Source organism: Ambystoma mexicanum, chromosome 1p, assembly GCF_040938575.1.
Source record: "Ambystoma mexicanum isolate Mex_15411 chromosome 1p, UKY_AmexF1_1, whole genome shotgun sequence".
NCBI classification, from domain to species: Eukaryota; Metazoa; Chordata; class Amphibia; order Caudata; family Ambystomatidae; genus Ambystoma; species Ambystoma mexicanum.
The window spans coordinates 86,663,191-86,690,709 of record NC_090921.1 but is presented as its reverse complement, the minus strand read 5'-3'; the positions used below and the strand labels follow the sequence as shown (position 1 = coordinate 86,690,709).

At 50.2% G+C, this 27,519-nt stretch overlaps 1 protein-coding gene across 13 annotated transcripts in view; it reads right to left on the bottom strand.

Moving 5' to 3' along the window:
• CAMTA2 (calmodulin binding transcription activator 2) overlaps positions 1-27,519 on the bottom strand; it is a 1,813,542-nt gene that overhangs the window by 1,265,790 nt on the left and 520,233 nt on the right. For all 13 annotated transcript variants that reach the window (XM_069643632.1, XM_069643658.1, XM_069643676.1 and 10 more), the window contains exon 6: positions 21,983-22,054. In XM_069643632.1, the coding sequence (XP_069499733.1) occupies positions 21,983-22,054 (72 nt within the window). The remainder of the gene's footprint in view (positions 1-21,982; positions 22,055-27,519) is intronic.

Sequence of the window (27,519 nt, the reverse complement as noted above, 5' to 3'; positions counted from 1 at the left end):
GAGCATATAGGTAAGAATGTTAGATGGAGTACAATCAATTGGATTGATTTGCTTATTCTGGCACCAAATAACGAAACGTTTCCATTGATCATAGTAACAGTGCCTAGTGTTTGGTTTCCTTGATTCTTTCAAGATATCAATAATAATAATAATAATAATAATAATAATTAGGCTTTTATATAGCGCTACAAACCCTCAGGTATCTGAGCGCTGCTTATTATTACCCACGGTGTGTGGTGCTCAATGCATCTCTGTGGCAGATTGAGATGCCCGAACTCTATGACTTCAGGAGCCATGCTGCCAAGTTCATAGAGTGTGGCTATGGGGGCACTGTTAGTCCATCGTGCTGGCTGAGTAGGTTGTACTGGCACTGGAGTTTGATGGGATCGCACATCGCCAGTCTGTGCAGATGTGGACACCACGGTTGTCTCACCCACATAGGAGCAACCAGGATGAGCGTCATCGGTTCCTTGTGTAACTTGTTCACCACTTTCCTCATGAGAGGAGTCAGGGGAAAAGCGTAGGCAAGCTTCCCTGACCAGTTCATCCATAGGGCATTCCACTTGTAGCCTGGCTGAGGGAACCTGGACACGAAGTCTGGGTATTGATGATTTTCGCTTGTGGCGATTAGGTCTATAGTTGGAGAACCCCACCGGGAAAAGAGGTGTTCTACGACCTCTTCGTGTAGACGCCACTCGTGTTCCTCTGGCAGGGGATCTCTGCTCAATGAGTCTGCTAGAGCGTTGAGTTCCCCTGGAACATGTTGTGATGACAGGAACATTTTCCGTCTAAGTGCCCATTTCCAGATTTTCTGTGCAACTTTGGATAGATCTGGAGAACGTGTCTCCTCCTTGTTTGTTGATATAAAACATTGCTGTGGTGCTGTCTGTTAGAATCTGCACTGACAGGTTTGATAAATGGGGTTTGAATGCTTGAAGGGCTTTCAATACTGCCAGAAGTTCCAGCACATTGATGTGGTTCTGAGCTGCAGTGTGAGACCACAGACCATGAGCTGTGTGGTGAAGGTAGGGAGCCCCCCACCCTGCCAGTGAGGCGTCCGTTGTGACCACTGCCTGCATCTGTGGGCCGTAGAAGGTCTTCCCCTTCGTCAGATTTTCTCTCGTCCACCAGCAAAGATTTTGTACCAGTGTTGGCGAAACGACCACTCGTTCGTCCCACTGAGCGCTTGCCTGAGACCATTGTTTCGCCAACCACTCCTGTATGGGACGCATGCGCAGGCGCATGTGGAGAACCAGATATATGCAAGATGCCCTCATGCCTATTAAACGCATCGCTTTGCGCACCCTTATCTGGCGGCCTGCCTGATAAGGTGGTATTTGCAGTAACAAATGTGTTATTCTCTCCTCTGAGGGAAAGACCAACCATTCGTCTGGATTTAGGATAGCTCCCTGGAACTGTTTGGAGGTGCTGGGCACCAGGCTTGAATTTTTCTCGTTGATTGAGAAGCCCAATTGAAAGAGCAGGTTGATAGTTTTTTGGATGTTTTGTCTGCAAATCAGAGGTGATTCCCCTGTTATGAGCCAGTCGTCCAAGTCAGGGTACACTAGGAGTGCCTCCCTGCGCAAGTGCGCTGCCACACCCGCCAGTACCCTGGTGAATACCCTTGGAGCCGAGGCTATTCCAAAGGGCAGCACCTTGAATTGGTAGTGCTTGTTCGCTATCTTGAAACGCAAGAATCTTCTGTGTGCTGGGATCATTGAAATATGAAAATCGGCATCTTTCATATCTCGTGTTGCCATGTAATACCCTTTTGTAGCGTGGTCATGTGGAACCTTTGTGGCTTGACATACTTGTTCGTAGGTCTCAAATCTAACACTGGGCGCATGGTTAGATCTTTTTTGGGCACAAGGAAGTAAGTTGAATAAATACCCCCGTTTACCTGGTTGGCTGGGACCACTTCTATGGCATCCTTTAATAGAAGCGCTGTTATTTCTTCTAGAAGGATCCGCTGATGTTCCTCTGAGTGGACCTTTTGTCTCGGGGTGGGGTGGGGGGGTGATCGCGAGGACGTTGAAGTTCTATGCAGTAGCCCCCTGCTACTGTGGACAGCACCCATCTGTCCGAGGTGATACCCTCCCATGCGTGGCTGAAGTTGGAAATGTGTCCTCCTACTGGAGATGCATGGGAGGGTACCTGGAGCGGAATGTCATTTGCTCTGAGGTGGGGTGCCGACTCGAGCTGGGCCCCTGCCCAGATTACCACAACCTCTACGTTTTCCTCGTGGATAGCCCTGAAAGGTTTGTCCTTGGTTGTTGCCATAGGAACCTTGGCCTTTGTTGTATCCTGATCCCCTCTGTGAATTTTGGCGCTGAAAGCGGCAAAAATTGCCGTTACCTCTTTGCCCCGTGGGCTTGTTTGTGAGCTGACCTAAGGAACAAGTTACTTACCTGTAACTGTTGTTCTCCAGCATGGGTCTGGCATGGATTCACATGCTCATGAATATTCCCCGTCGTCAGGCTGGGAATCCTCGGTAAAGAAAAAACCAGTATCAGTTTCTTTTCTGATCTGTCTTTCGTAGTAATAACCAATCACTGGTCTCTGCGTCATACTGACCACAGCCAATGACTGCCCTCTACCTAAGCACCGCCTCTGGCAGCCATCTTCAGATTTGGAAGCACGTGAAGTGGCAGTATGACCAAGTGAAGAGCCGCAGAAGGGTAGGCGGGAGGGTTCGCATGTGAATCCATGCCAGACCCATGCTGGAGAACAACAGTTACAGGTAAGTAACTTGTTCCTTCTCCAGCATGGGGTCTGGCATGGATTCACATGCTCATGAATAAAGAATACATAGCAGTACACACATGCACAACCACGGGAGGTGGCAAAGGCTCAACATTAAGCAGTACATCAAACTCAACATTAAGCATCTTACCTCCTCACCAGGCTCACCTCAGGCCAACAGGTGGCGCAGCACTGCTTGGCCGATCCTGGACTCCTCCCTGGAATCCCGATCGACGCAGTAGAATTTCGTGAAGGTGTGCGTCGACCTCCACGTAGCAGCCCTGCATATGTCCAGCAGGGGCACACCAGAAAGGAACGCCGTGGTAGCTGCGATCGCTCTGGTGGAATGGGCTCTCGGACGGCCAGGCAGCGGTCGGTTTGCCAACCGATGACAGTACATGATACAGCCGGAGAGCCATCTGGAAATGGAAGCCTTCGAGAGAGCCTTCCCCTGATTGACAGGTCCAAAGTTCACAAAGAGTTGTGACGTCTTCCGAAGACACTTCGTGCGGTCCACGTAGAACTTCAGCGCTCTAGCCACATCCAGCGAGTGCAAAGTCCTCTCAGCCGGCGACGAAGGCGACGGGAAGAACACAGGCAACACCAAGGGTTCGTTGAGATGTAAGTCCGACGGTACCTTGGGCATGAAGGAGGGGTGCGTCCTGAGCACTACCCTCGTGTCGTGAAAAGTCAAGTACGGGGCCTTGCATGAAAGGGCCTGGATCTCTCCCACCCGTCGTGCGGAGGTGATGGCCACAAGAAACACTGTTTTCCACGACAGAAACTTCAACGGGGCCGAGTGCAGAGGCTCGAACGGAGGTCCCATGAGCTTGGTCAGCACCACGTTGAGCTCCCACGCCGGGGCCGGAGCCTTCACCGGCGGGAACGATCTGAACAGTCCCTTCATGAACTCTTTCACCAGACGATGAGACCACAAGGACGTCCGGCCCGTGGTTCTGGTGTATCGGGAGATCGCAGCAAGATGAATCTTGATGGACGCGTGTGCCAGTCCAGCTTTGGCCAGCGTCAGCAGGTACGGCAGTACCTGGGGAGCCGTAATCCGTAGAGGGTTAATCTTCTGTGCATGGCACCAGACAGAGAACCTCTTCCATTTGTGTCCGTAGCATTTAAGAGTCGAGGACGCCCTGGCCTTTGCAAGAACCTCTCTGCAGTCGGCCGGTATGTCGTATCCTCCAAACTCTAGCGCTGCAGGAGCCAGGCCTGCAAGTTCAGCGATTTCGGGTCGTGGTGGAGGATGGCACCTCCTTCCCTGGAGAGTAGATCCGCGTCCACCGGCAGCTTGATTGGCGGGGACGCTGACAAGTCCAGAAGGTCCGGGAACCATATCTGCCTCGGCCACGCAGGTGCAACGAGGATCATCCTGCACCGTGACCTCTTGAGCTGGTTGACGAGCCGGATTAGTAGTGGCAAAGGAGGGAACGCGTAGAGGAACAGGCCCTCACAGGGGAACGAGAAAGCATCGCCCATGCTCCTCGCCTGGGGAAACCTGCTGGCGAACCTCCGGCACTTGGAGTTCGTCGCCGTCGCGAACAGGTCGATCTGGGGTGTGCCCCACCGTCGGAAGAGGCGATCCACTAGATCCTGCCGTAGTTCCCACTCGTGGCACGAGCGCAGCTCCCTGCTGAGAGAGTCGGCGATGGTGTTTTTTATCCCTGCCAGATGAAACGGCACCAGAAACATCCTTTGGGCGACGGCCCAATGCCACAGGTCCTGCGCCTCCTTGCACAGCGCTGGGGACCTGGTTCCGCCCTGTTTCCTGATGCCAAACATGGTGGTGGTGTTGTCGGTGAAGATCCTCACCACCTTGCCCTTGAGGGACGGAAGGAAGGACTTGAGGGCCCAGAACACTGCACGGAGCTCCAGGACGTTGATATGGAGGGACTTCTCCGTCGGGAGCCAAAGGCCTCTCGCGTGCAGATTTTCGGTGTGCGCTCCCCACCCTTCCAGGGAGGCATCCGTGGTCACTGTCTCCTGGTGGTCTGGAAGTCCATGCCCGCCGTCAGATGCGCGCGGTTGCCCCACCACCGGACCGCTCGGCGGAAACTCTCGTCGAGTGTGATCCTCTCCTCGAAGCTGCCCGTCGTTTGGATCCAGCGCGCGTCCAGGAACTCCTGCAACGGGCGCATCCGGAGCCTGCACATGGGAATGAGGTAGATGCAGGAAGACATCATTCCGAGGAGGGACTTGATGGACCTCACCTTGGCCGCATCGGAAACCAACATCCGCTGTACCTTGCCCAGGATGGACCTGGTCGTTTCCTCCGACGGGGAGGCCAGAAGGGACACTGTGTCGAGCTTCGCTCCCAGAAACAGTGCGTTTTGCGCGGGTACCAGGTGGGACTTGGCGTAGTTCACGGAGAATCCCAGGTCCGTGAGAAGTTGGACGGTCCTTGCCGTGTGCTCCACGGCGAGCTCCTTCGTCTTGGCTCGGATGAGCCAGTCGTCCAGGTAGGGGTAGACGTGGATCCCCTCGCGGCGCAGCTGCGCCGCCACCGGTGCAAGGCACTTGGTGAATACCCTGGGTGCCGACCGTAGTCCGAAGGGGAGGGCTTTGAACTGGTAGTGACGCCCTTGGACCACAAACCTGAGGAATTTTCGGTGCCCCTTTAGGATGGGAATATGGAAGTAGGCATCCTCCAAATCCAACGACGACAGGAAGTCTCCTTCCTCCAGCTGACCCAGGACGTGCTGGAGTGTGACCATCCGGAACTTCTGCGCCTTGATGAACTTGTTCAGACGTCGCAGGTCTAGGATGGGGCGCCATCCTCCCGTCTTCTTCTTCACGAGGAAGTATCTCGAGTAAACTCCGGAGCCCCGAAGCCTCTTTGGGACGAGTTCGATGGCGCCCTTCCTGAGCATCGCCTTTACCTCCAGGAGAAGCTGAGGGACGTGAAGCTCTTTCCTGGCCACGGGGGGGACGCGCGGGCACCTTCTTTGAAACTCGAGCGAGTGGCCCCGGGCTAAGGCGTCCAGCACCCAACGGTCAGTGGAGATGGACTCCCACACGCTGACGAAGCTCGCCAGCCGGCCTCCCACCGGGGTGCTTCGGTGGGGGCCCGACCCCCACGGCCGGTTCAATCCTGTTTCGACGAGGCTTTGCCGCCTTGACCTCCTTGGCGACGACGGCGGAGTCCGCCAGACTTGCCTCGTCCTCTGTAGCCCTCCTGAGACGACGAGCGGGCCGCTTGACGGTAGGTGGAGAAACCGCCGCCGGAACCTTTGGAGGCGCCCTTGCCTCCGCTGCTCCGAAAGGGCGTCCGTCGTTGCTGCAGAACCCCAAGGGCCCGGGCCGTCTCGGTGTCCGCTTTAATGGCCTGAAGGGAATCGTCCACTGTTTTCCCAAACAGGTTGTTCCCATCGAACGGCATGTCCAGGACTCTGGTCTGTACGTCTTGACGGAAGTCCGTAGCCTTGAGCCATCCACGCCGCCTAAGGCACACGCCGTTGCCCAACTGGCGAAACCCAGTGTCGGCGATGTCCGTCGCAATAGTGATGGCGTGGCCCGACGCCACCTCACCTTCCTGTAGGATCTCCAGGGCATCCGCCCTCTTGTCGTCCGGTAGGAAGTCCAGCAGGGGAGCCAGTTTGTACCATAGCTCCCTGTCGTAGCGGGCCACGATAGCCAAGGCGTTGGCCGCTTTAATCGTCGTCGCTGCAGACGAGATGACCCTGCGTCCCATAGCGTCCAATTTCTTTCCCTCGCCGTCCGGTGGTGAAGTCGATGTGGAGGCCGCACCCCCCACGCTTTCTTCCTGGCCGCCGCGGAGACGACGGAGTCCGGGGTAGGCTGCGCCCGGAGGCACAGGGGGGCCGCGTCTGGGACCCGGTACTTCTTCTCGTACCGGTCTCTTCTAGCTGGCGTCGTGGAAGGGTTCTTGAGGAGGGCGAGGCCCTCATCCCAAATGTCGTCCAGTAGAGGCACCGCGAGGACAGTCTTCCTCTTGGCCTCGCGCCGTTGATAAAGGAATCCTTCCTTTTTCTTCTCCTCAGGGCAGAGTTGGAAAAGCTCGGATGCCCTGGCGATCATGGAGTGGAACGATCCAATCTCGTCGGGCGGAGAAGCCCTGGTGGGAGGTGACGACGGTAGATCCTCGTCGTATACCTCGTCGTCCGTACCCGTCGCTGCCGTGTCAGTCCCCGTATCATCCCCTCGGGTGGACGGGGAGGAGGGCTGGACGGGGCGCGACGGCTGAAAAGGAGGTGGAGGGTGAATCCTTCTTTTCTTGGGCGGGGGAACACCAGAAGGTCCCGGATCCCCCGACGGGAGAGGTTCCTCCGTCGGCAACGGTAGTCTCGTCCTTATCTCTGAACAGAAGGACTGTATAGCCAACAAAATGGCCGCCGAGTTGTCTTGCGGCGCTGGCAGAGGGGAATCCGACGGGCGATCAGGGGCCGGTCTTCTTCCACGCCAAGGCCGTGGCTTAAGACCTCAATCAGCTCCTCCTCCGAGGTTGAGGCCGAATCTACGACGACGCCCTGCCCCCCCTTTTTCTTCCCCGCCGGGGATTTCACGGGGGTCCTATCGATGGGCACAAAAGAGGACTCGCTCCGAGGTGGCAGGGAGACTCTGAGCCCCGAGGTCGCCACCACTGGTGTAGCCTCCACAGGCTGAGCCAGGGCCGCCGCGACAGTATCAATAGAGGGCTTGGCCGGATGGATTAAGGCCTTCACCACCTTAGGTGCGCTCACCGCCTTATCCTTGAGGGGGGGGGGGACACTGCCTCGCTCCCCCTCCGATGGGGCCTTCGAGCTTGACCGGGGCCTATCCAGGAGCTTCGCCGGGTGCTCGCCCTTCCTCTTACCCGACCCAGAGCGTTTGCTCGTGGCTGAAGGTGCCGGGGAGGGTGCGCCCTGCCTGGCGCCCGTAGAGCCCGACCGTTCGGCGCTCCCGGTGCCAGCGGACTCGCGGTGCTTGGCCTTGTGTTGGACCCCCGTCGCCGGGGCGTCCTCAAAGGTCTTAGAAGACCGCTCGGATTTCTTCCTCTTCTTCTCGCCTGACGGGCTCTTCCCTTCCAGCCAGTTGGCGAGACGTTGATGGCGGTCCTTCATGGTCCGCTCCGACATGTTGCCGCAAAACGCACAGTCCTTCTCCACGTGCGTCTTGTCCTCATGTAAGCAGTAGAGACAAAAGGAGTGTTGGTCCTCCTTAAAGACGTTCTGCAGCTGGCATCCAGGGCAGATCCTGAACAGCTTTCCGGGCGTCGAGCTTCCCTTCTCCTGGGCCATGTCCGGGCCTGAGAAACTTCTGGAGTCCTCCAAAAGTGTAGCTCGACGAAATCTTCACCCTTGAGGGGCGCAGACGAATCCGACACGGGTCCCCGTTGATCGGATGGAGAGTCGGTGGAGCTTGAGGCTCTTTTGACCGAAAAAAACGAAGTTTTTGAGAAAAAACGTGAAAAAATAGCACTAACGCTCGAGAGCAATAGCACGAGGATCCCAACACATGAACGTGCGGTAAAAATCTGAAGATGGCTGCCAGAGGCGGTGCTTAGGTAGAGGGCAGTCATTGGCTGTGGTCAGTATGACGCAGAGACCAGTGATTGGTTATTACTACGAAAGACAGATCAGAAACGAAACTGATACTGGTTTTTTCTTTACCGAGGATTCCCAGCCTGACGACGGGGAATATTCATGAGCATGTGAATCCATGCCAGACCCCATGCTGGAGAAGGAGAGTGTCCTACTCGTCCTTTTCTGTCTTAAGTGCGTCTTCTACAGCCTTGCCAAAGAGCACATCAGGTTCCACATTAAGGTGGCCTGTGTTTCTGGCCAGAAGCCTGATTGGCGAAGCCATGCATGCCTTTTTATAATAGTGCCCTCTGCGATAACTCTCCCTGCATTGTCAGCAGCGTCAACATTTGCCTTGATGAGACAGGTAGACACAGCTCTTCCATCTGCTGCCACCTGGGCTAGTGGAGATTTAAGTGGCTCAGGTGCGCGGAGAGTAACACGGACACCACCTCCCACTTATGGCAGTTTTAACTTGCCAAAAGTGTAGCATTATTTGCAATTCGTGTCTGGTAGGCTGCAGAAGAGGCTACTTTTCTACCCATTGCATATATTCTCTTAATCTCCTTGTCCGGAGGAGCCTCGGAGGAAGCAAGGGGTGTGCCTGCTCTCTTTCGTGTGGTGGTAACCACCAAAGAGTCTGGTTTTAACTGGCCTCTTATGTATAGGGGGTCTGAGGCTGCAGGCCTGAACAGTTTCTCCACACGCGGGTTAACGGCCCGTGTGAGATTCAGTGCCTCCAAAGAAGGTTGGATTCTGCGTTGCACAGATTTTAGCAGTGGGATAAACTGCCCTACTGTCTTTTTGTCTCCTAACAATTGTTCAGCGAAGTCTCTGTCTTCCTGTACCTCCTGTGTGTCAATGCGGAAATGTTCTGCTACTTTGGTTAAGACTTCGTTGAGGAGGGTTTGTCTACAGGGGAATATACCACTGGAGGGTCCTGATTAATAGGGGAATCTATGGAATACATGTTCGCCTCCTGGTCTAAGTCCTCATCATCCCCATAATAAAGTTCGTCTGTGTCCGCATCAATAAGTTGAGGGTCTGATGTTTCCACAAATTAAAGTTCATCCTGGTCTTCTGGATCTATTTCAGGGTCATATAGATCTATAATTCTGCCCTGTTTTGGGACATCAGAACAAGCCCTCTTGGTAGGTGGTTGAGATACAGCGGGATGAGAGCCAGAAGGTGCTGAAAGCTTTGAAGATGATCTGGATTTTTTTCAAAGAAAGTCACCATAAAGGTCATTCTTCGCATGACTATCGATATCCTGCGAAGATCATTCTTTTGAAGTTGGTATTACAGTGTTGGGGATACCCATGTCTTCGGAGGTATAAGCTTTGGTCTAGAGTCTTAAGGTTTCTCTATGGCTCTAGATAAGATTCCCTTTTGTGAAGACTTGTCCCTAGTAGGACTCTTGTCGCTATGAGGGGTTTTAGAGGATTTCTTATGGTGTCTTATGGTGTTTTTCCCCACCCTGGGGCCCAGAGAAGTGTGTAACAGACTTCTTGGGGCCTGACGTTTTACTAGATGAAGAATGTTGAACTTCGAGCATGGGGGCCGAGATTTTGTCCGCGGACGAACGACCTACGGAAGCTGTTTTTTGTGCAACACCTTTGCCGTCTTTCGACGTCTTACTCTTGTCATGTGGCGATCTTGAACGAGATTGCCCAGAGGACTGGGACTTGGTGGACTGTTCACAGGGTGTCTAACGTTGTTGAGTATTCGACTGATCAGTCGAATGTCGACTGGGGCTTGTGTGTTTTGTAGTGTGTGCTTTTGAAGCGCTCCTGCCGCCGGGTGTAGTCCCAACAACATGCCCGACGACCTGTTCTACGGGGTCGGGGCCTGCGCTTGGGTAGCTGAAGCCACTCCGGTGCCCTCGCCGTCCGAAAGTGCGGCTTCGCTGCCATCGCTGAAGGCTCCTTCTACATCCATGGCTCGAGTTGCCTGCCGTAGTGGGCCCAGCGCTTAGTGGAACGGTCCTTCAACGTCTTAGACTTGAAGAGCCTGCACGCTCGACAAGACATTTCAACGTGGTCTCTCAGGAGACACAAGTTGCAAACTAAATGTTTGTCGACCCAGGGCAATTTACGGTTGCACTTAGGGCAAAACTTAAATGGAGTGTTTTCCATAACTCTAGGTAAAGGGGATGGCAGCTGGGCGAACAAAGTGTAGGAAGGGGAGAATATCCATCCTAAAATGGCCTCCTAACAATGGCCTCCCCCCTCTCTCCCTACGGTCTGGGCCGACTTCCAAGGCTGTACGGTCCGTCGTGATGGTCTTCGACGGCAGTATTCTTTCTCCTTCCCGGTGTTACAGCAGTCGAAAAAAGGATAGAAAGAAAAACGATCGTAATTATACAAATTCAATGACTCATCGCCAACTCTGCTACACGCGTCTGTCTAGTATGGCGGAAAAAAACATCAGAGGAACCTCGTCGCGTGAGGGATCATGGGTACAGTGGACGTCACATTAGGGATAGTATTACTGGCACGCCCTGTCGACGTCCCTTTTCGAGTTTCGAAAACAACAACTGTAATACTCTGCAGCTTCCACTAGATGTCGGCCTATGCACAGCATGTGATCGAAGCAGATTCCACATGCCTCAGAAACTACAATACTTCACATTAACTGGTTCTGAAACATTTACACTACTTTGAAGGAGGAGCAAAATGGCATTCAGAGCAGTTGAAGTAGGAGCAAAAAGGCATAAATTAATAAAACGAATATTAAAGTTACTCTAAAACAGTGCAAATAGTTTGAATTCACCTAAGTAGTTGATTCAATGCAATAGGTAGGCCAAAGTCAATGGACTGGTGTCTTGTATAGGTAAAAACGGTTCTCGTATTTAAACGGAAAAGTCTTTGCGACGGTTCTTGGAAGTAGTTCACGGAAGAAAGGTTCATATGTTGGGTCACAAGCTGACTAGGCCTGCAAGTTGCCAAAGTTCCACAAACTTTAGCGGTGAGATGCAAGTTCTCGCAGTTGGGTTTTCACAGTACCTTATATTGAAGAAAAAGATGCAGCTGAAGACTTCTGTTCCTGGCAGGTCCTGCCGATCTCGCTGTTCCTGAGCCTCAGTAATAGGGACACAAGGGCGGATGTCGGGGGACTCCTGCACTGCACAGGCACTGGTCATAAATCTGCGAAACTGGCAATTCTTCGATTCCGGTAGCTGTCTTCAAGCACACAATCTGGTGTCCTTCTCCCTGGGTTTTCGGTTTCCTGCAGCACTCTGAGGAAAATACAACCAGCTCCGAGAATGGTGTCCAGGTGGTTTACGAGTTGATTGGTCCTACCAACTCAAAGGAAGAAGTCGTCCTTGAAGGGCTTCTATGTCGAGGTGAACTTGGCGATTCGGAACTGCAGCAGGGCTCCAACGGGCAAACCAACAGTCCAGTAGTTGCAGCAGTCGTCCTCTAACAGCTCGTCTTTGGTTCTTTCGTTCCAGTGGTCCGCTCTGCCTTCCAAGCCAAGAGACCTGCCTTTTAAGCAGTTTCTCCCATTCATTCTAGTCTAGCTGCCAGTAACCCAGCAGGGTGGCTGTCCTTGCTGGACAGTCAGCCAACCAATCGCACCATAGTGTTTTTGGGTCTCCTAGGAGACTAAGCAAAGGCAGTTTCAGGCACCTCCCTCACTTCCTGCCCACCCCAGACACTCGGGCACCAGAGGCGGTCTTCAGTCCTGAAGTCTGACAAAGGCATAGAAACAAAGGGACCAAACATGGTTTGGCACGCAGAGGCAAACTCTAGAAAGACCTTTCCAAAAAGAAACGGCAAAAAAAGAAGACCGGGTCCTGTTTAAACAAAGGGGGCTTAGGCGTCATCTTGAAAAACATGGCTCCTGCGATTTTTAGCTACCGGTGTTCAAGGGCGGGAAAAATCATGGTAGTTTGTTGTAAAACCACTGCCACCAGCCATTTTGATAGGAAAGGGTAGCATTTGACTGCTACATCAGGTTCTAGACATAGGGGATACTAGGTAACCCCTCCAGCACTCTACTCTAAGATAGGGTGTGCTGGGTCTAGGAATTTAAAAAGACTAGTAAAGTCAATTCAGCTTTACATTCTCTGGGAAACAGTAGTTTATCCCAGATAAGGGATTTAAACCTTGGGACAGCCTAAAAAGATTCCCTGTGTCACTGCACTGAGGGTGCTGTGTGACACACAAGAATAGATGATGCCTATGGAGTTATCTAAAACCCCATAATCAAAGAACACACAAATAAAACGCACATCAAAATGCATGAGTGGGAAAAAAGGATCACACTATCTCCAGTTAAAAAAGTCCTCAAAATCCAGCAAAGTTGCTGGGGGTCTCTAAGGTGAAGGGAATTAGCACATTTATGAGAATTGGGATGTGGGGTTTTGTGCTTAGCCACTTTAGGCCTGTTTAGAGCGTAGGTTTAGCAGTGGCCAGATAAGATTTGTCTAACAGTGCCTAATTCGGTCAACCTATCATACTATAGCACTTTGCAAAGGAAGTCTGATAACTTCTGAAAGAATTTGAACAAGTGAGGACATATGGCATTTCTTGGGCAGCCATTTGACAGCCTGCCATGCTATGCTATTAGATAAGTAGAGAGACCATATGCAAACCAGGTGGGATTCCGTTGCAAAAAGGCAGTGGTCCTCCTGCAGATGGCGGGCTACCTAACAGTTTGGTATTCCCGCTCACTTAATCTCTCCGATAGTCACCTTCGCGATGACACAATGGAAATATTTACATTTGTAACCGCCTCCCTCGGCGAGCGATTCACCAAACCCTATCAGATAACTCGTTGAATGAGGCGAGGCACTAAGCCACAAACACGTTCGCAACGACCCATCCACTATCCGCCCGTTACCAAACCTTGTAATTTAAACATGTATTTGGGTGAATGACAAGTAGCCAGCCCCGGTCGTGCAAAGAATTTGTGACCTCATTGTATAATCCGTGAGGCAACACTAATTGAGGGACATTCTGTTTGGCCTGGCACACAAGTCGTTGTGCAGATCACAAATTGCACGAAAACGCTAATCTGTTTATAGCTTAAGGTTGTTTCGTGCATTGTGGCTAGTTGTGTTGACAAGCGTTGCTGAATGAATATTCTTTGAAATGCACAATTTGCATCACACTTAATCAAAACACCCTCCTTTGGGTACTATTCAAACAGTGTCACAAAAAGAACGAATAGCCTTTTACAATTGTGGACCACCTCTTCATTGGTATCCGAGACAATTTTGTGGTGAGCGGCCTTATAGTACACAGTGAAATGAGTTGATATAAGTTTTGCTGGCTTTGGCTTGCTTTTGTGGCAGAGCCCGGAAAGGAGCACCCCACCTCGTGAATGAAGGCGAAAGACTTGCAGCTGCAAATGCTGCACTCTGCATGGTATAAGTGGGCAAGGTGGTGATTTTAAGAAGTGTCAAAGGGGCTTGGTGTTTTGCATGCCTTATCACTGTTTGGTGCTAGGTGGATGGGTCCCCAGGAGGGACCTGCTAATATTGTTGTTAAGCGAATGAATTGATCATGACCTATACCAATATATTTTTTCTTTTCTTTTTCAAGGTGGCAACATTCATGCGGCAGCTAAAGGAAATACACGAGAGACTCAACGAGCCACCGAGGCAGCGGTTTCCTGCAAATCGTAAAGGCCTACGCTTGGAGCGGCGAGGGAGAAAACAGGGGTGCAAGACCATACATGTTCTTCCCATACTTTGTGCAGAGGATGCAAACATGCTCTATTGTACAGCATATATCATTAACAAACACAAAGGAAGGTCATTAACTTCCAAGGAGCAATTTAACAGGATTTATAAACAGTAGGGCAGCCATACGAAAGGCACTGCACCGGCTACTTCCAGAACAAGCAAATGCAACACGAAGAAACGGCTTGCATAGAGGGCTCCATTGTCACAGTGGGCTTCGAATCAGTGGCACACACGGACGGATACCCCGGGAAGGAGCTCTAATTGCCTATTTAATACTAAAACAATGGTTAACGTAATTCGTTAAATGGGAGTAAGTGACTGGGGCGGAAACGAGAAGTTTCATAGGTGAGATTCTCTTGTCCACAGAAGGTGTGTTTAAACAGAATGGGTTGAGGTGGTCTCCTCAAGCTATGTTTCCTTCCGGTCCCGGTTCTGGGAGTACTGGTACATTGTTCCACATCTGTGGTTGCTCAGTGGATTAGTTGGAATTCTTGACTTACCAGGAACCATCAGTTGCAGTTTGTTTGGTGACGATTAGCTGAAGTTCCTTTGCATGGGGGTAACGGGCAACGGATGTGGGGTTTTGTGCTGAGCCACTTTAGGCCTGTTTAAGGCGTTGGTTTAGCAGTGGCCAGGTAAGATTTGGGAGGGAGGGGGGGTGTTAACACCCAATGATTTTACACAGTACCTTAGACGAGTGATGACATATGGGTCCCTGACTTAAGTGATGGGGGTATGAACAAGGCAGGGGAGGAGGGGGACGAGAATAACTGGGATGCCCATTGGATCGGGATTACATAGGGCAGTGGGGCCATGATTTGAGAACGTCCAAATTTGATGGCAATTAACTGAGATTCGAATAGAAGGGGGGCCACTCTCATTTTGCCTCCTCCTTAGGAGGAAGGGGTGTCCCCTGGCCCAGCCACATCCGGCTGGCTCTCGGGAGTGAATATAAGGCAGGGGACTGCTAAACCCATTCTCTTTCCTCAGCCCCCGCCTTAAGTCCCACCCGCCCTCACCCGACAGTAGGATAGTGGGGAGAAGACATTCATTGTCCCTAGGGTTAACGGGTAAGCCATGGGTAATTAAGGTTTCTGTTGGTCTAATATTAAATTAGTTCACCCGTTCATGGTTAAGGTTGGGGATTTCTTTGCTTTAAGTGGATTTCGGTGTGTGTATGTTTTTCGGTTGTTGCGGGGGGCTCAAGGCTAGGAACAGATTAGGTAATATTGAAGACAGTTGACGCCACCACTGCCAGGCGGGGCCAGGCCCTCCGGTTAAGGAGCTCAGTGGCGGCAGTCTAAGAGAGATGATGATGAAGGCCGGGGCTGGAGGCCCTCTCCAAGGTTCGACACGCTGCCGGACACCTCCGGAGTGGCCCCTTCTGATGGCATCAATGTTGTGATGAATGGGTGTGCGAGGCGAAAGTTGGTGGCAAGTCCCTTGCACCAGGACGAGCCACGACCTGGTGTCTGGGGGGTGGGGGGAAACTCTCTGCTGCCGGTAACCAGCGGAGAGTCATGGCGGAGTCAAAGGTCGATCCCAAGAGAAAGCACTGTCAGATACCATAAAGGAACTGCGCTGCCAATAGCTTAGAATGTACGGCACCAAGGCCAGGGAAAGTGGGAGGGGTAGGGAGCTTGGAAGTCCTTTCAACTCCAACGCAAGGGGCGTGTGGGAAGCTCGGGAGAAGGGGGATGAAAGCAAATGGGGGGGGGGAATGTAATGGGGCAACGAAAACTTGGGAAGGGGAATGGGGAAGGAACAAGTTACTTATCTGTAACTGTCGTTCTCCAGCATGGGTCTGGCATAGATTCACATGCTCATGAATATTCCCCGTCATCAGACTAGGAATCCTCGGTAAAGAAAAAAATCTGTTTCAGTTTCATTTCTGAACTGACTTTCTCCTAACAACCAATCACTGGTCTCAGGATTATACTCCCCACAGCCAATGACTGCCCTCTACCTAAGCCCCTCCTCTGGCAGCCATCTACAGATTTGGTACCATGTAAAGTGGCAGTAGGACCTAGAGAAGCTCCACAGAGAGGTAGGCGGGAGGCTTCGCATGTGAATCCATGCCAGACCCATGCTGGAGAACAACAGTTACAGGTAAGTAACTTGTTTCTTCTCCAGCATGGGGTCTGGCATGGATTCTCATGAATAAAGAATACATAGCAATACACACATGCACAACCACGAGGTGGCAAGGTCAACATTAAGAATCTCAACATTAAGCATCTCTTGCCTCCTTACAAGGCTCACCTTCAAGCGAAAAGGTTACGCAGCACTACTTGGACGACTCTGGACTCCTCCCTGGAATCCCTGTCGACGCAGTAGAACTTCGTGAAGGTGTGCGTCGACCTCCACGCAGCAGCCCTGCAGATGTCAAGCAGAGGCACACCAGACAGAACGCCGTAGTTGCAGCGATTGCTCTGGTCGAATGGGCTCTCGGATAGCCAGGCAATGATCGGTTTGCCAACCAGTGACAATGGGTGGAGAGCCACGGGGAAATGGAAGCCTTGGAGAGGGCCTTCCCATGGTTCACAGGGCCAAAGTTCACAAAAAGTTGCGACGTCTTCCAGAAACTCTTTGTGCGGGCCACATAAAACTTCAGCGCTCTAGCCACATCCAGCGAGTGCAAAGTCCTCTCAGCCAGCGACGAAGCCGTCGGGAAGAATACAGGTAACACCAAGGGCTTGTTTAGATGAAGGTCTGATGGCACCTTGGGCATGAAGGAGGGGTGCATCCGTAGCACTACCTTCGTCTTGTGTCAAATAAGGTGGTTTACAAGAGAGGGCCTGGATCTCTCCCACTTGTCGTGCGAGGCGATGGCCACAAGAAAAGCTGTTTTCCACGACAGAAATTTCAGTTGCGCCGAATGCATAGGCTCGAACGGAGGATCCACGAGCCTAGTAAGCACCACATTGAGCTCCCACGCCGGGGTCGGAGCCTTCACAGGCGGGAACGAGCGAAATAGTCCTTTGACAAACTCCTTGACCAATCGATGCGACCATGGGGATCTGGTGTAGCGGGAGATAGCCGCCAGATGAACTTTGATGGAAGCATGGGCCAGTCCTGCCTTGGCCAAAGATCACAAATACGGAAGCACCTGCGTAGCAGTGACTCGTAGAGGGTCGATCTTCTGAGTACGGCACCAAACGGCAAACCTCTTCCACTTGTGCCCGTAGCATTTGAGAGTAGATGAAGCTCTGGCATTGGCAAGCACCTTCTTACAATCCGCTGGAAGATCGTAGCCCCCAAACTCTAGTTCCGCAGGAGCCAGGCCTTCAGGTTCATGGATCATGGGTCGTGGTGCAGAATTGCGCCTCCTTCCCTGGCGAGAAGATCTGCTACCGCCGGAAGCTTGATTGGAGGGGACGTTGATATGTCCAGAAGGTCCGGGTACCAAATCTGTCTCGGCCACACCAGTGCAACATGTCTCATCCAGCACCGGGACCGTCTGAGTTGATGGACTAGTCAAAGAAGCAACAGCAACGGAGGAAACGCATACAGAAAAAGGCTGTCCCAGGGGAAAGGGAATGCGTCCCCCATGCTCCACGGCTGGGGAAACCTGCTGGCGAACCTCCGGCACTTGGTGTTCATCACCGTTGCAAACAGATCGATCTGGGGATTACCCCATCTGCGGAACAGGTGATCCACTTCGTCCTGCCGAAGTTCCCACTCGTGGCAAGAGTGCAGCTCCCTGCTGAGAGAGTCGGCGACAGTGTTCTTCACTCCTGCCAGATGAAATAAGATGAGGAACATCCCCTGGGCTACGGCCCAGTGCCATAGGTCCTGCGCCTCTTTGGAGAGCGCCGGGGATCTGCTGCCCCCCTGTTTCCTGAGGTAGAACATCGTGGCAGTGTTGTCCGTGAATACCCGTACCACCTTGCCCTTGAGGGAGGGAAGAAAGGATTTGAGGGCCCAAAATACTACCCGCAGCTCCAACACGATGTGCAACGTCTTCTCCTCCGGTAGCCACATGCCTCTTGCATGAAGACTTCCGGTGTGAGCACCCCAACATTCCAGTGAGGCGTCCGTCGTGACCGTCTCCTGGTACGGTGGGGTCTGGAAATCTGTGCCTTCGGACAGATGTGAGCGGTTGTCCCACCATTGTATCGCTCGACGGAAGCTCTCGTCAAGCTTGATCTTGTCCTTCTCTCTCCCCCACCCCCATGAAAAATGTTGTGGTGTCACCATTAGGGCTAGTGCCCAAAAAGGAGGAGGGCCATTATCGCTTGATTGATCACCTCTCCTTCCCAGAAGGGCAATCTGTGGATGATGGCATACCAGGGGAGTTGTGTAGGGTCCAGTATGCCTCCTTGGATGATGCAATAGAGATGGTAAAAGCTGTAGGGGGGGGCTCTAATGGGAAAATCAAACATTGAATCAGCCTTCAGGCTGCTGCCAATTCATAAAGAGAGCCATCACTTGCTTCGGTTCAAGGCGGATAACAAGTATTTCTATGACAAAAGTCTGCCGATGGGCTGTGCCATTTCATGTTCGTATTTTGAAGCATTCAGCACCTTTCTCGAGTTCACATTGAAGGAAAAAGAGAGGAAGGGCGGGGTCTTGCACTATCTGGACGATTTTTTATTCATGGTAAAGAGGGTCCGAGGAGTGCAGGGCACACATGGCTGCATTTCAGGTCTTGATGGGGAGCATGGGGGTCCCATTAGAAGATGGGAAGTCGGTAGGCCCAGCCATAACATTGACATTTCTGGGGATTGAAATCAACTCATTCAAAGGCGAATGCAGGCTTCCTCAAGACAAGGTGCGCAGATTGAAGGAGAACATCAGGGTGCTGAAGGGTAAGAGCAAAGCAACCTGCCAGGTAACCTCAATTTCAGTGGGAGAGTGATACCCACAGGGAGAGTGTTTGCCAGAGGTATAAAGCCATAAACAGTGGATTGCAGCATGCTTCCCAGCATGTCCGGTTGGGATTCGAAGTAAAGGAGGATCTGTGGATGTGGGAACATTTTTTGGATGAATCAAATGGTGTGCTACTTTGGAGGGAGGAATGGGCCAGCAGCGAAAGGCTCAAGCTGTTTGCTGATTCTTCAGGGTCCTACGGTTTCGGGGCGATCTTGGGGGACAGGTGGTGCGGTAAGGCATGGCCTACAGAGAGGCATCTGAAGGGAATCACAAAGGATATCACGATGCTGGAGCTATTTCCCATTGTGGTAGCATTTAAACTATGGGGGGCTCAGCAGGAGAACAAAAAGGTGTTGTTGTGGTCAGACAATTTGGCGGTGGTTCAGATTATCAATCTGGGGTCATCCAACAATGTAAGGGTGTTGAAATTGCTCAGGGAACTCACTAAGAGCCTACTGGTGTTAAACATCGAGGTCAGGGCACGGCATAGCCCCGGCGTAAAAAACAGAGCCTGTATGACATCACTTGGCAGCAATAGCCCATTATGCTAAACTTCAGTGTGAAAGGGACCCCACCAAGGAACATTACATCGCATTGGCCATGAGAGGTTGGGCCAAACAAACAGTGCTGAAGCCTGATGATAGGCGGCCCATCGACGTGGTGAAACTACATGGTTAAATTAAATGTCTGAAAGTAGTATGCAGTAGTGATACGGAGAGGGTGTTATTCACAGCAGCCTTCACAGTAACATTCTTTGGGGCCTTCAGGGTGAGCGAGCTAGTGCCTGAGAACAAGGGGGGCAAAGGGGTCTGGTTTCGTGCGATTAAGGGATTTCCGGGCAATTAGCACTCAGGTGATCATTAACTTGTGTAGGTCAAAGACCGACCAGAAGGGGGGAAGGGGTGACAGTGACACTGCAGGCCTTCCAGTCGAGTTTAGTCAGCCCGGTGGCGGCCTTGGCCAGCTTCCTTCAGCAAAGGCCGCCGTCGGACTCAGGGCTCCACTACTGTTGCATAAGGACGGGTCCGCCTTGAGCCGCTTCCAGTTTAGAAAGGTTATGGATCTGGCGCTAGCGAATATGGGGTTGATGAATGGGCCGTTCGGGACTCACTCGTTCAGTATCGGGGTGGCCATCTCCGCAGCGGCTGGGGGATTAGGGGACGAGGAGATCAAGCAAATAGGGAGGTGGTCTTCTGGTTGTTTTAAAAGATACATCAGGCTGGAAAAAATGTAAAGTAACATGCCACCTTCTCGTCTCAGTACCAGCTTTGCAGAGGAGGAAAAGGCACTCAGTTTGGGTGGTGGGGCACTCGTTTATTTCGAGGGCTGGGGAAAGCTGGTCACTGCAGCAGGAGGAGCTGACGGCCGGCGGGTACCGGATATGGTGGCATGGGGTGCCAGGGATGAAATGGGCGCAGCTGCAGGGGCTTATACGGAAGTTGCTGGTTAAGCAGCAGAAGCCTGAGGTGTTGATCATCCACTTGGGTGGGAATGACCGGACTAGCTTGGGGCGGGGTGACTTGTTGATGGACATGATTCTCTCGTTACAGGAAATATCGGCGCAGCTTAGTGAGGTTATAGGTCAAAGTTTCAACTCAAAAGGGTCGAATGACAAAAGGGTCGAGTCAATTCTACCGAAAAAAAGGGTCAAATATTTTTTGGTGTAAAATCTTTTTTTTCCCTATACTAAAGCAAAACAAATAATATACACATTAAAAAAAAAATTCCATCCTTTTGTTTTCGGTCAAATTGATAACCCTTTTGTCATTCGACCCTTTTGAGTCTAAACTTTGACCGGACACCGCTTGGTGAGATGGAGATCGTGTGGTCTGAGATAACTCCCAGGCCAGAATGGAGCGGAGCAGAGAACCACAAGGCAGTAGAAAGAACGAGGAAAAAGTTGAATTGTGCTATGTCTAAATTCTGCAGATTTCCAACATATCAGACATGGCCTGATCAACTTGAAATCCCCCTGAATATTATCTGAAAGATGAGTTCATTTATCAGCAATGGGGATGGAGCTATTTTATTGGAATTTGTGTACAAAACTTTTGGAGTTGCGAGAGTAAGCGAAAAGAAGGCGGAGCCACAGTGGACGGTAACCCACCCGTGGCAGTGTTTGGGCGACCAAGCACAAGAGACAGACTCCGAAATGAGCCGTGAGGAAGCCGGAAGGGTCTTCGCTCTTCTCGGACCAGCACCTCTTGGGAGCCTAACGGCAGGGGCGTCTGGTGGGAACAACAAGGGATCAGCTTCCAAAGAAATGGCTCTCTCTCCGCCCAGGCGGGGTTCAGGCACAAAGAGTGGGGAGAGTTGGTCCTACTATGGACTTGGTGCAAAGGAATAGACTGTGCAGTGATCCTTTTTGTTGTGAAAAATAAATCTGCGGCGAAGTTTGCCATTTTGAAGAACTGTCTCATTCCTGTTAATTTTTCTAAGGGGGAAAGAAGGAAACAGAAGAATGAGCAAAATATGGCTTATTGGCTATGGGTACGAATGGACAAATGCAATATAGACTGTGCAAGAGAGTGATTGGATTGTACCTTGTCATGACAAGAAGGTTGCGCAGTCTGCGTCTGAATTCTCACAAGGCCTAGTAGGTCCGCCTCGTCTTTCCTTGTTATGTTTGCTTTTCTTTCCCATGTTCCTTCCCTGTTGCCCTGTGGGCGCTTGATGTATAAGCGCCTTACAATAAATGAATATCAACTTTGAGGGGCTATTTTCTGCTGTCTAATATGTACAGTCTACCACTTGCAATTAACTGTAAGATGGTGGCATTTCCTTTGAAATGTGCTGTGTTCTAAATATTTTACTCCACAGTTGTTCATAGCATTTTGTACATCCAATTGTTTTTTTACTAACTCATGACTTAAGCGTTTAGGATTCCAATTATCCGATAACACAGTTAAAATGCTGACAGCAGAGGGCCCTCTTGTACTACTCACATACAGAAGAAGTTTAAAGATTCACAGACACAGAAATGGATAAAAGAAAGGGTCCCCGTTGCCTACAGACCGTAGTAGGTTGTAGATTCTGTCTCGTGTCCTCTAGCTGTAAGTGAGCAGCAAAGAGACCCTCTCTAGAAAGCACACTTAATATTTCCGCCATTCTTGAGCTCCAGGAGGGAGAGCAAGGGCCTTACCTGCAGCAGCCAGTAGCACCGGCGGTGGAATGTGGGAACGATGGAAGAATGCACGTAGCAGCCATACAGGCACTGTAGGGAGACAAAAGAAGAGTTTCAGCTTCAAACTCGGCCAACAGTACCGCAGATCACAGCTAAAAACACACGAGTGCTGCACGTAGTGGGCCATCATAACCTCAACGATAATCAATCATAATCAATAGCAGCCAACAGTACCACACACTCCGGAGGAGCACATCACAGCCACAATCACACGAGTGGGGCACGCAGTGGGCCATCATATACTCAACGTAAACAAATCACTAAAAAGCACTATTTGCCATTACATGTCAAAATTAATTCTTTGGAGGTAACCGCCAAAGCCATTAGTGAAGCGATCTGCAAATCCTACTATGTTCTGACCAGTATTACTAGTCTTCTATGCTTAGGAATGAACCATTTACCACTAAAGATCCCACATTTTCCTTGGGCACAACCCCAAATTACACCTGAAGATCAGTGCTCCATTTCTGACCAATTTTACTGTCTAAACATTTGCACTAAATTTCTTCAAAATATTTTGAGCAAGAACCTGAAACCCCAGATAATCTTTTAGTTCTACCACATTGTTCAACAACTTGTCTGGCCTCATCTGTCTAAAAATGTCCTACTTGCCACTTAATTTCCTGAACCTTTTCTGTAAACAACCACTTAGGAGTTGAGCTGGTCGTAAAGTAAATTCAAGGGGTAAAATACTTGTATGAGGCTTTTACGCCTTTCAGTCTCATCATGCCCCATTTTCATTAATGTGTATGGCGGAGAGGTGGGAGCGGATCGTAACTGAAGATTCCGGCACCCCCTTGCTCTCCACCATGCAAATACTCCAACATTTGCACCAGTATGCATTTTCATGCTGGTGCAATTTCTGGGATTCCTATGTAGCCTACCTGCTTTTTGCACATGCAAAAAGCAGGCTGACTCGATAGGAAGCCATAGTAAATGCCGCCTGCCATGAGCACATGGCAGGAAGCGTTTTCTAATTTGCAGAGCAGAGTTAGCGCCTAGATGCATTTGGGCCTTAGTTTTGCCGTTTATACATTTTCAAATAAATACATGAGTTCAAAAGGGTGGCATACAAGTGTGTATGCTTCTTCTTTACACTCCCCCTTTGCACTCTCCATGCAATTGAAGAAAAGTAGGCGGCAGAGACCTGTTTACACAAATGTATAAATGTAAAGGGTCCCTTCCACCTAATTACAATGCACTTCAAAATGCAGTTAATGTCAAATGAAGCTAAAAGCCACTGCAAATGTCCTGGTCTAGAATTGCCAGACATTTAGATAATTGTTAAGTAATGCAAATGACTATGTTCTATTAGCAATATTAAATTATAGGTTGTGTTTCAATCATTTTTCCACCAACTGAGTGTCAACATGTTCTGTTGAAGAATGGACGTTGTTCACCAGTTCATTTGATATGCTCATTTTGCACTTTATACATGTGTATATATTATTATAAGGCATGTGAATGATGAATTTCAAAGTGGCATCATATACACTTTCCACAGAATATCCAATTGTCTGCCATTTCGATCCACAATATGCCAGTGAAGGGCATAATTAACACAGAGGTGTCCCAGAATCTACCATGGCTTCTATTGGGGGTAGGGCACTCTTGTTGTCAGCACCCAACTGTCCCTTGAGCCATGGCAGAAACCTGTTTGGGCCGATTTCCCAGTCCAGCCAATGCAATTATTTCTTTATTTTATTTTGTTCTGAATCAGAAGCAAACCTGTGGAAATAAAACATCCCCTATATGTTTCCCAGGAAAACCCCCTTTACATTGCTAGGTCAGGATAGGGCCTTATTCGAGATTACACCTTTAAAACAGGTATTTTTCTTATTTGCAAAAGCACATTTTGACACGTGGTGAAGTCTGCTGGGATGTCCATCTCAAATTATGTTTTTCTTTTCCATCTGAATTCCCAATATTGTTTTGCAGCCCTAGTCAGTTTCTCTCACACAGCAGTATGTTCAAGGCACAGGTCCACTGAAATTGACCTATGCGCAGAGAGCGAGGGTTTGTTTTGAAGGGTTTATTTTGTAGCACAAAACTCAAGCGTTTTCCAGTGAAAGTAAAGCTTCTGTTGATTTCCCAGCTCTGGTCTGTCATTCAGGGATAATGCTCTCTTCTGCTGGAGCACAATCTGAATATGAATTGGCATGGCAGGGTCTCACTGATAAAAGCGGTGTGATGTTAAACAGATGAAGAGAGCGTCAGGACAGCATAATTTTAAATGTAAAATATTCTCTTTTCAATGGGAACGTTTTAGCAAGCAGCAGAGCAGCGCTGCTTTTCACTTCGCTTCTTTAGTGCACACAAGAAAACACACTGGCGGCTCCTCAGAGGTATTCTCTCTTTCCTCACCTTCCCCCATAACCTCAATGTCTCCAGAGCTCTGGTCCTCTCCTGGCTGGACTACTGTAACAGCCTCTTCGTTAATCTGACGAACTACTCGATTGCACACTTCAACTAATCCAGAATAGGACTGACTGCAAGATTTATCCTTGGCCTCAAGCACAGGGACCAGGGCCCTAAAATCTATCCACTGGCTCACGGTTGCTGCGAGGATCAAGTTCAAGACCGTCTGCATCATCAACAAGGAATGGGACCCCGCTACATCCAACTCTCTCTCCCTAAATCACTCCCTGCTAGATCCCTTCGGTCGTCTAGTGCCAACTCTCTGCAAATCAGATGCTTTTCCAAACAGAGAGTGGGAGTGGTGGGGAGGTTCTCTCTCCTCTGCAGGTGCCTCCCTCTGGAAAGACCTCCTTGCCCCTCTCAGACTTGAGCTGGAACTCCTTTCAGTTCTGTAAGCTTCTCAAGACCCTAATTTTCTCTTCCTCCTTCCCTCTCCCCCCTCCCCTGCTAATGTCCCCTCTGACTCCTTTTGACTGGCTGCCTGGTTCCTTCGGATTCTTACAGGGCACCAGACCCTCCTCGACCAGTCTAACATACACACTTGGTCTCGCCTGCCCCCCTGCACCACCAACCTGCATTTGACCTTCCGGGCTCCCACCCCATGCACTAGCCATGATGGGCCTGTCCCATATTGATGCCCTTCCAACCCCGCCCCGCGGATTGTATACAAATTGATCGTTTTACAACTGCTCGAATGACAATTGACCTTTTCACAATTGACCGAATTGTGAAGGTCAATTGTACCATATATGTGGGGGGAAACCCCCCCACAACCCCCCACCCAACGCCAAACCCCCCAAAACCCATATATTACCAAACCGATATCAATTGTGAAAAGGTCAATTGTGACCCTTTAAATTCGGTCAATTGTTCATTCGAACAATTGTAAACGACCAATTTGGGTAATACCGCCTGCGCACTTAGCACGTGGACCTTCTTTCCCTGCACTCTCTGCATTCCCCTAGCACTTGTCCACCTGGCTTCCCCATGGCACTCCTGACCGGCTCTTCCCCCATGCCCCGCACTACTTGTTACTGCATGCACTTGCACAATCTGAATGACAAGGCCTAGTAGGACCATTTTTTTCTTTTCATCCCTGTTCCTCCAAACCCTCCCCCTCCTTTCTTGTTGTGCCTTGAACCACCTTTTGCCGTATAGGTGCATTATAAATACCTAATAAATAAATAAAACCCGTTTTTGAAATTTCTCAGCTTTTCGATCTGTAAAACTTGGGAGTCAATCTTATCTTCTTAATTGTCCTTGGCCGCCTCTCTTTCTACAGAAACATTGGTAAATGGATTTGGGTTGGAAGCCCGTGGCTGAAATGTTTGAGGGAGAAACGAGCGAAAGTTATTTTTCTGAAAATAACTTTCGGTCTTCTCTCCCCTGAACATTTCACACTTTGCCCTTGCCCCACCCCCCACACCCCTCTACTTACCTTGCGGCAGCACACTGCTGTGTGCCGCCGACTCGCTGTGTCCCTGTGACGCCAGTTATCTTTCACTTTCGTGATCGGGAACCGGCGCTGCAGGATCTTTCCCTTTTTTTAACCTTTTACAGGAATGGCTGCAGGGGACACCCCCACAAGCCCCACTTCCAGTATAGTGAACAAGGGTGTGGGGGACACCTCCGCAGCCCTTGCCACCGAATGGGGGATTTGGTCGAACTTTTTAGCTGTTCGGAATTTACGAACGGCTGAAATTCGGCCAAATATCCCATTTGGGATTTGAAATACAGTCTTTTTGGGTGATTCCTTGGTTAATAGTTATCTTGGCATGGGATCCAATGTTTTGGATAATGTGAAACCTATTAAGCTTCAGAAGGGTATGATATGCTACTATACATGCCAACATTCTGTGACCAAAAATCTGTAGGAATCTTAAAGTTTCAAAAATAGTAAGTAGCATAATAATGACATAACAGGAAATTATGTCACATCAATTTTACCCAATGAAATGAAATTCATCTGGAGGTTAATAGCCGCCCGGAAGCAGTGCTTTGAAACAGGAAATACCCACCGAAAAGCTATACATCATTTTTTGTCCCAAGTGCCTTCTGTGGAAGAACCAGTGTGAAAAGGGAATGAGGTGATAACACTTCTGTAGACCCCAAGGGAAGTGACGGCTACAAGGGCTCCCGCAAATGCAGCTTTTAAGGCAAGCCCCAGAAAAAAAAGTAATATAGAGAGAAATATATTGCTGTGTTATAAGACTGCTAACTGGCAACATGGGGCAGTTTACGGAGGCACTCCTAAGACTCATGGCCCCTTTCAACTGAAAATGTTGAAAGGCCATAATGCCGTACCTACCCTGGACACATGAACTTCTTGCTCTTCCCTTGCTGGATCAGTTCTTTAGTTTTACTTCTTTTTGTGCACAGAGCTAAAAGCATAGTACTAGAGAGACACTTCTCTGGTTAATGTGGAAAGTGCAAGAGGCCCAGGAACAGGTTTAGAGTAGGTCTGACTAATGGGGAACAAACAGCAAGGGAGCAGGTGCTCCCCTTATAAGGCACACTCTGCTCTCACCAGTACATTGGTGGGTTTAGGGTATTCATGTAGCACCTTGAGGATGTACCAGATTCGGTATCACCAAGGTGGGTCTGATCCAGATAGGTGAAGTGTGTTGACACACTAAGGACATCCATTTGATGGCAAATGCTCTACAGGGTGGTTTGTCGTTTTTTAAATAGTGTTCAATGTATTTCTCTGATGGGGCAAAGTATTTACATTAAAACCCTGGTAATGTATTACAGTTAAATTACTGCACATACTTGCACTGTAAGCCACTTGATGTACAGAACATGTTTTGCATCGTTACATGTACATTTCAATATTTTACTCTTCACAATTTACATTGTACAATAAAATGTGTTTTACAATTTCACTGGTGTCTGTTGTGAGAAACCTGAGGGAGTCCTCAGTTCCTTCCCCCCAACATCCTCTGCTTTGGGGAATGGAGGAGGGTGCCCTTAGGCGAGACATGGTACTCCCCATTCCCTTTTCATGCTAAAGCTTCTGTCCCAGAAGCTTTTATAGGGTACGGTAAACTAACCCCCTTTCCTTCCTTTCAGAATGA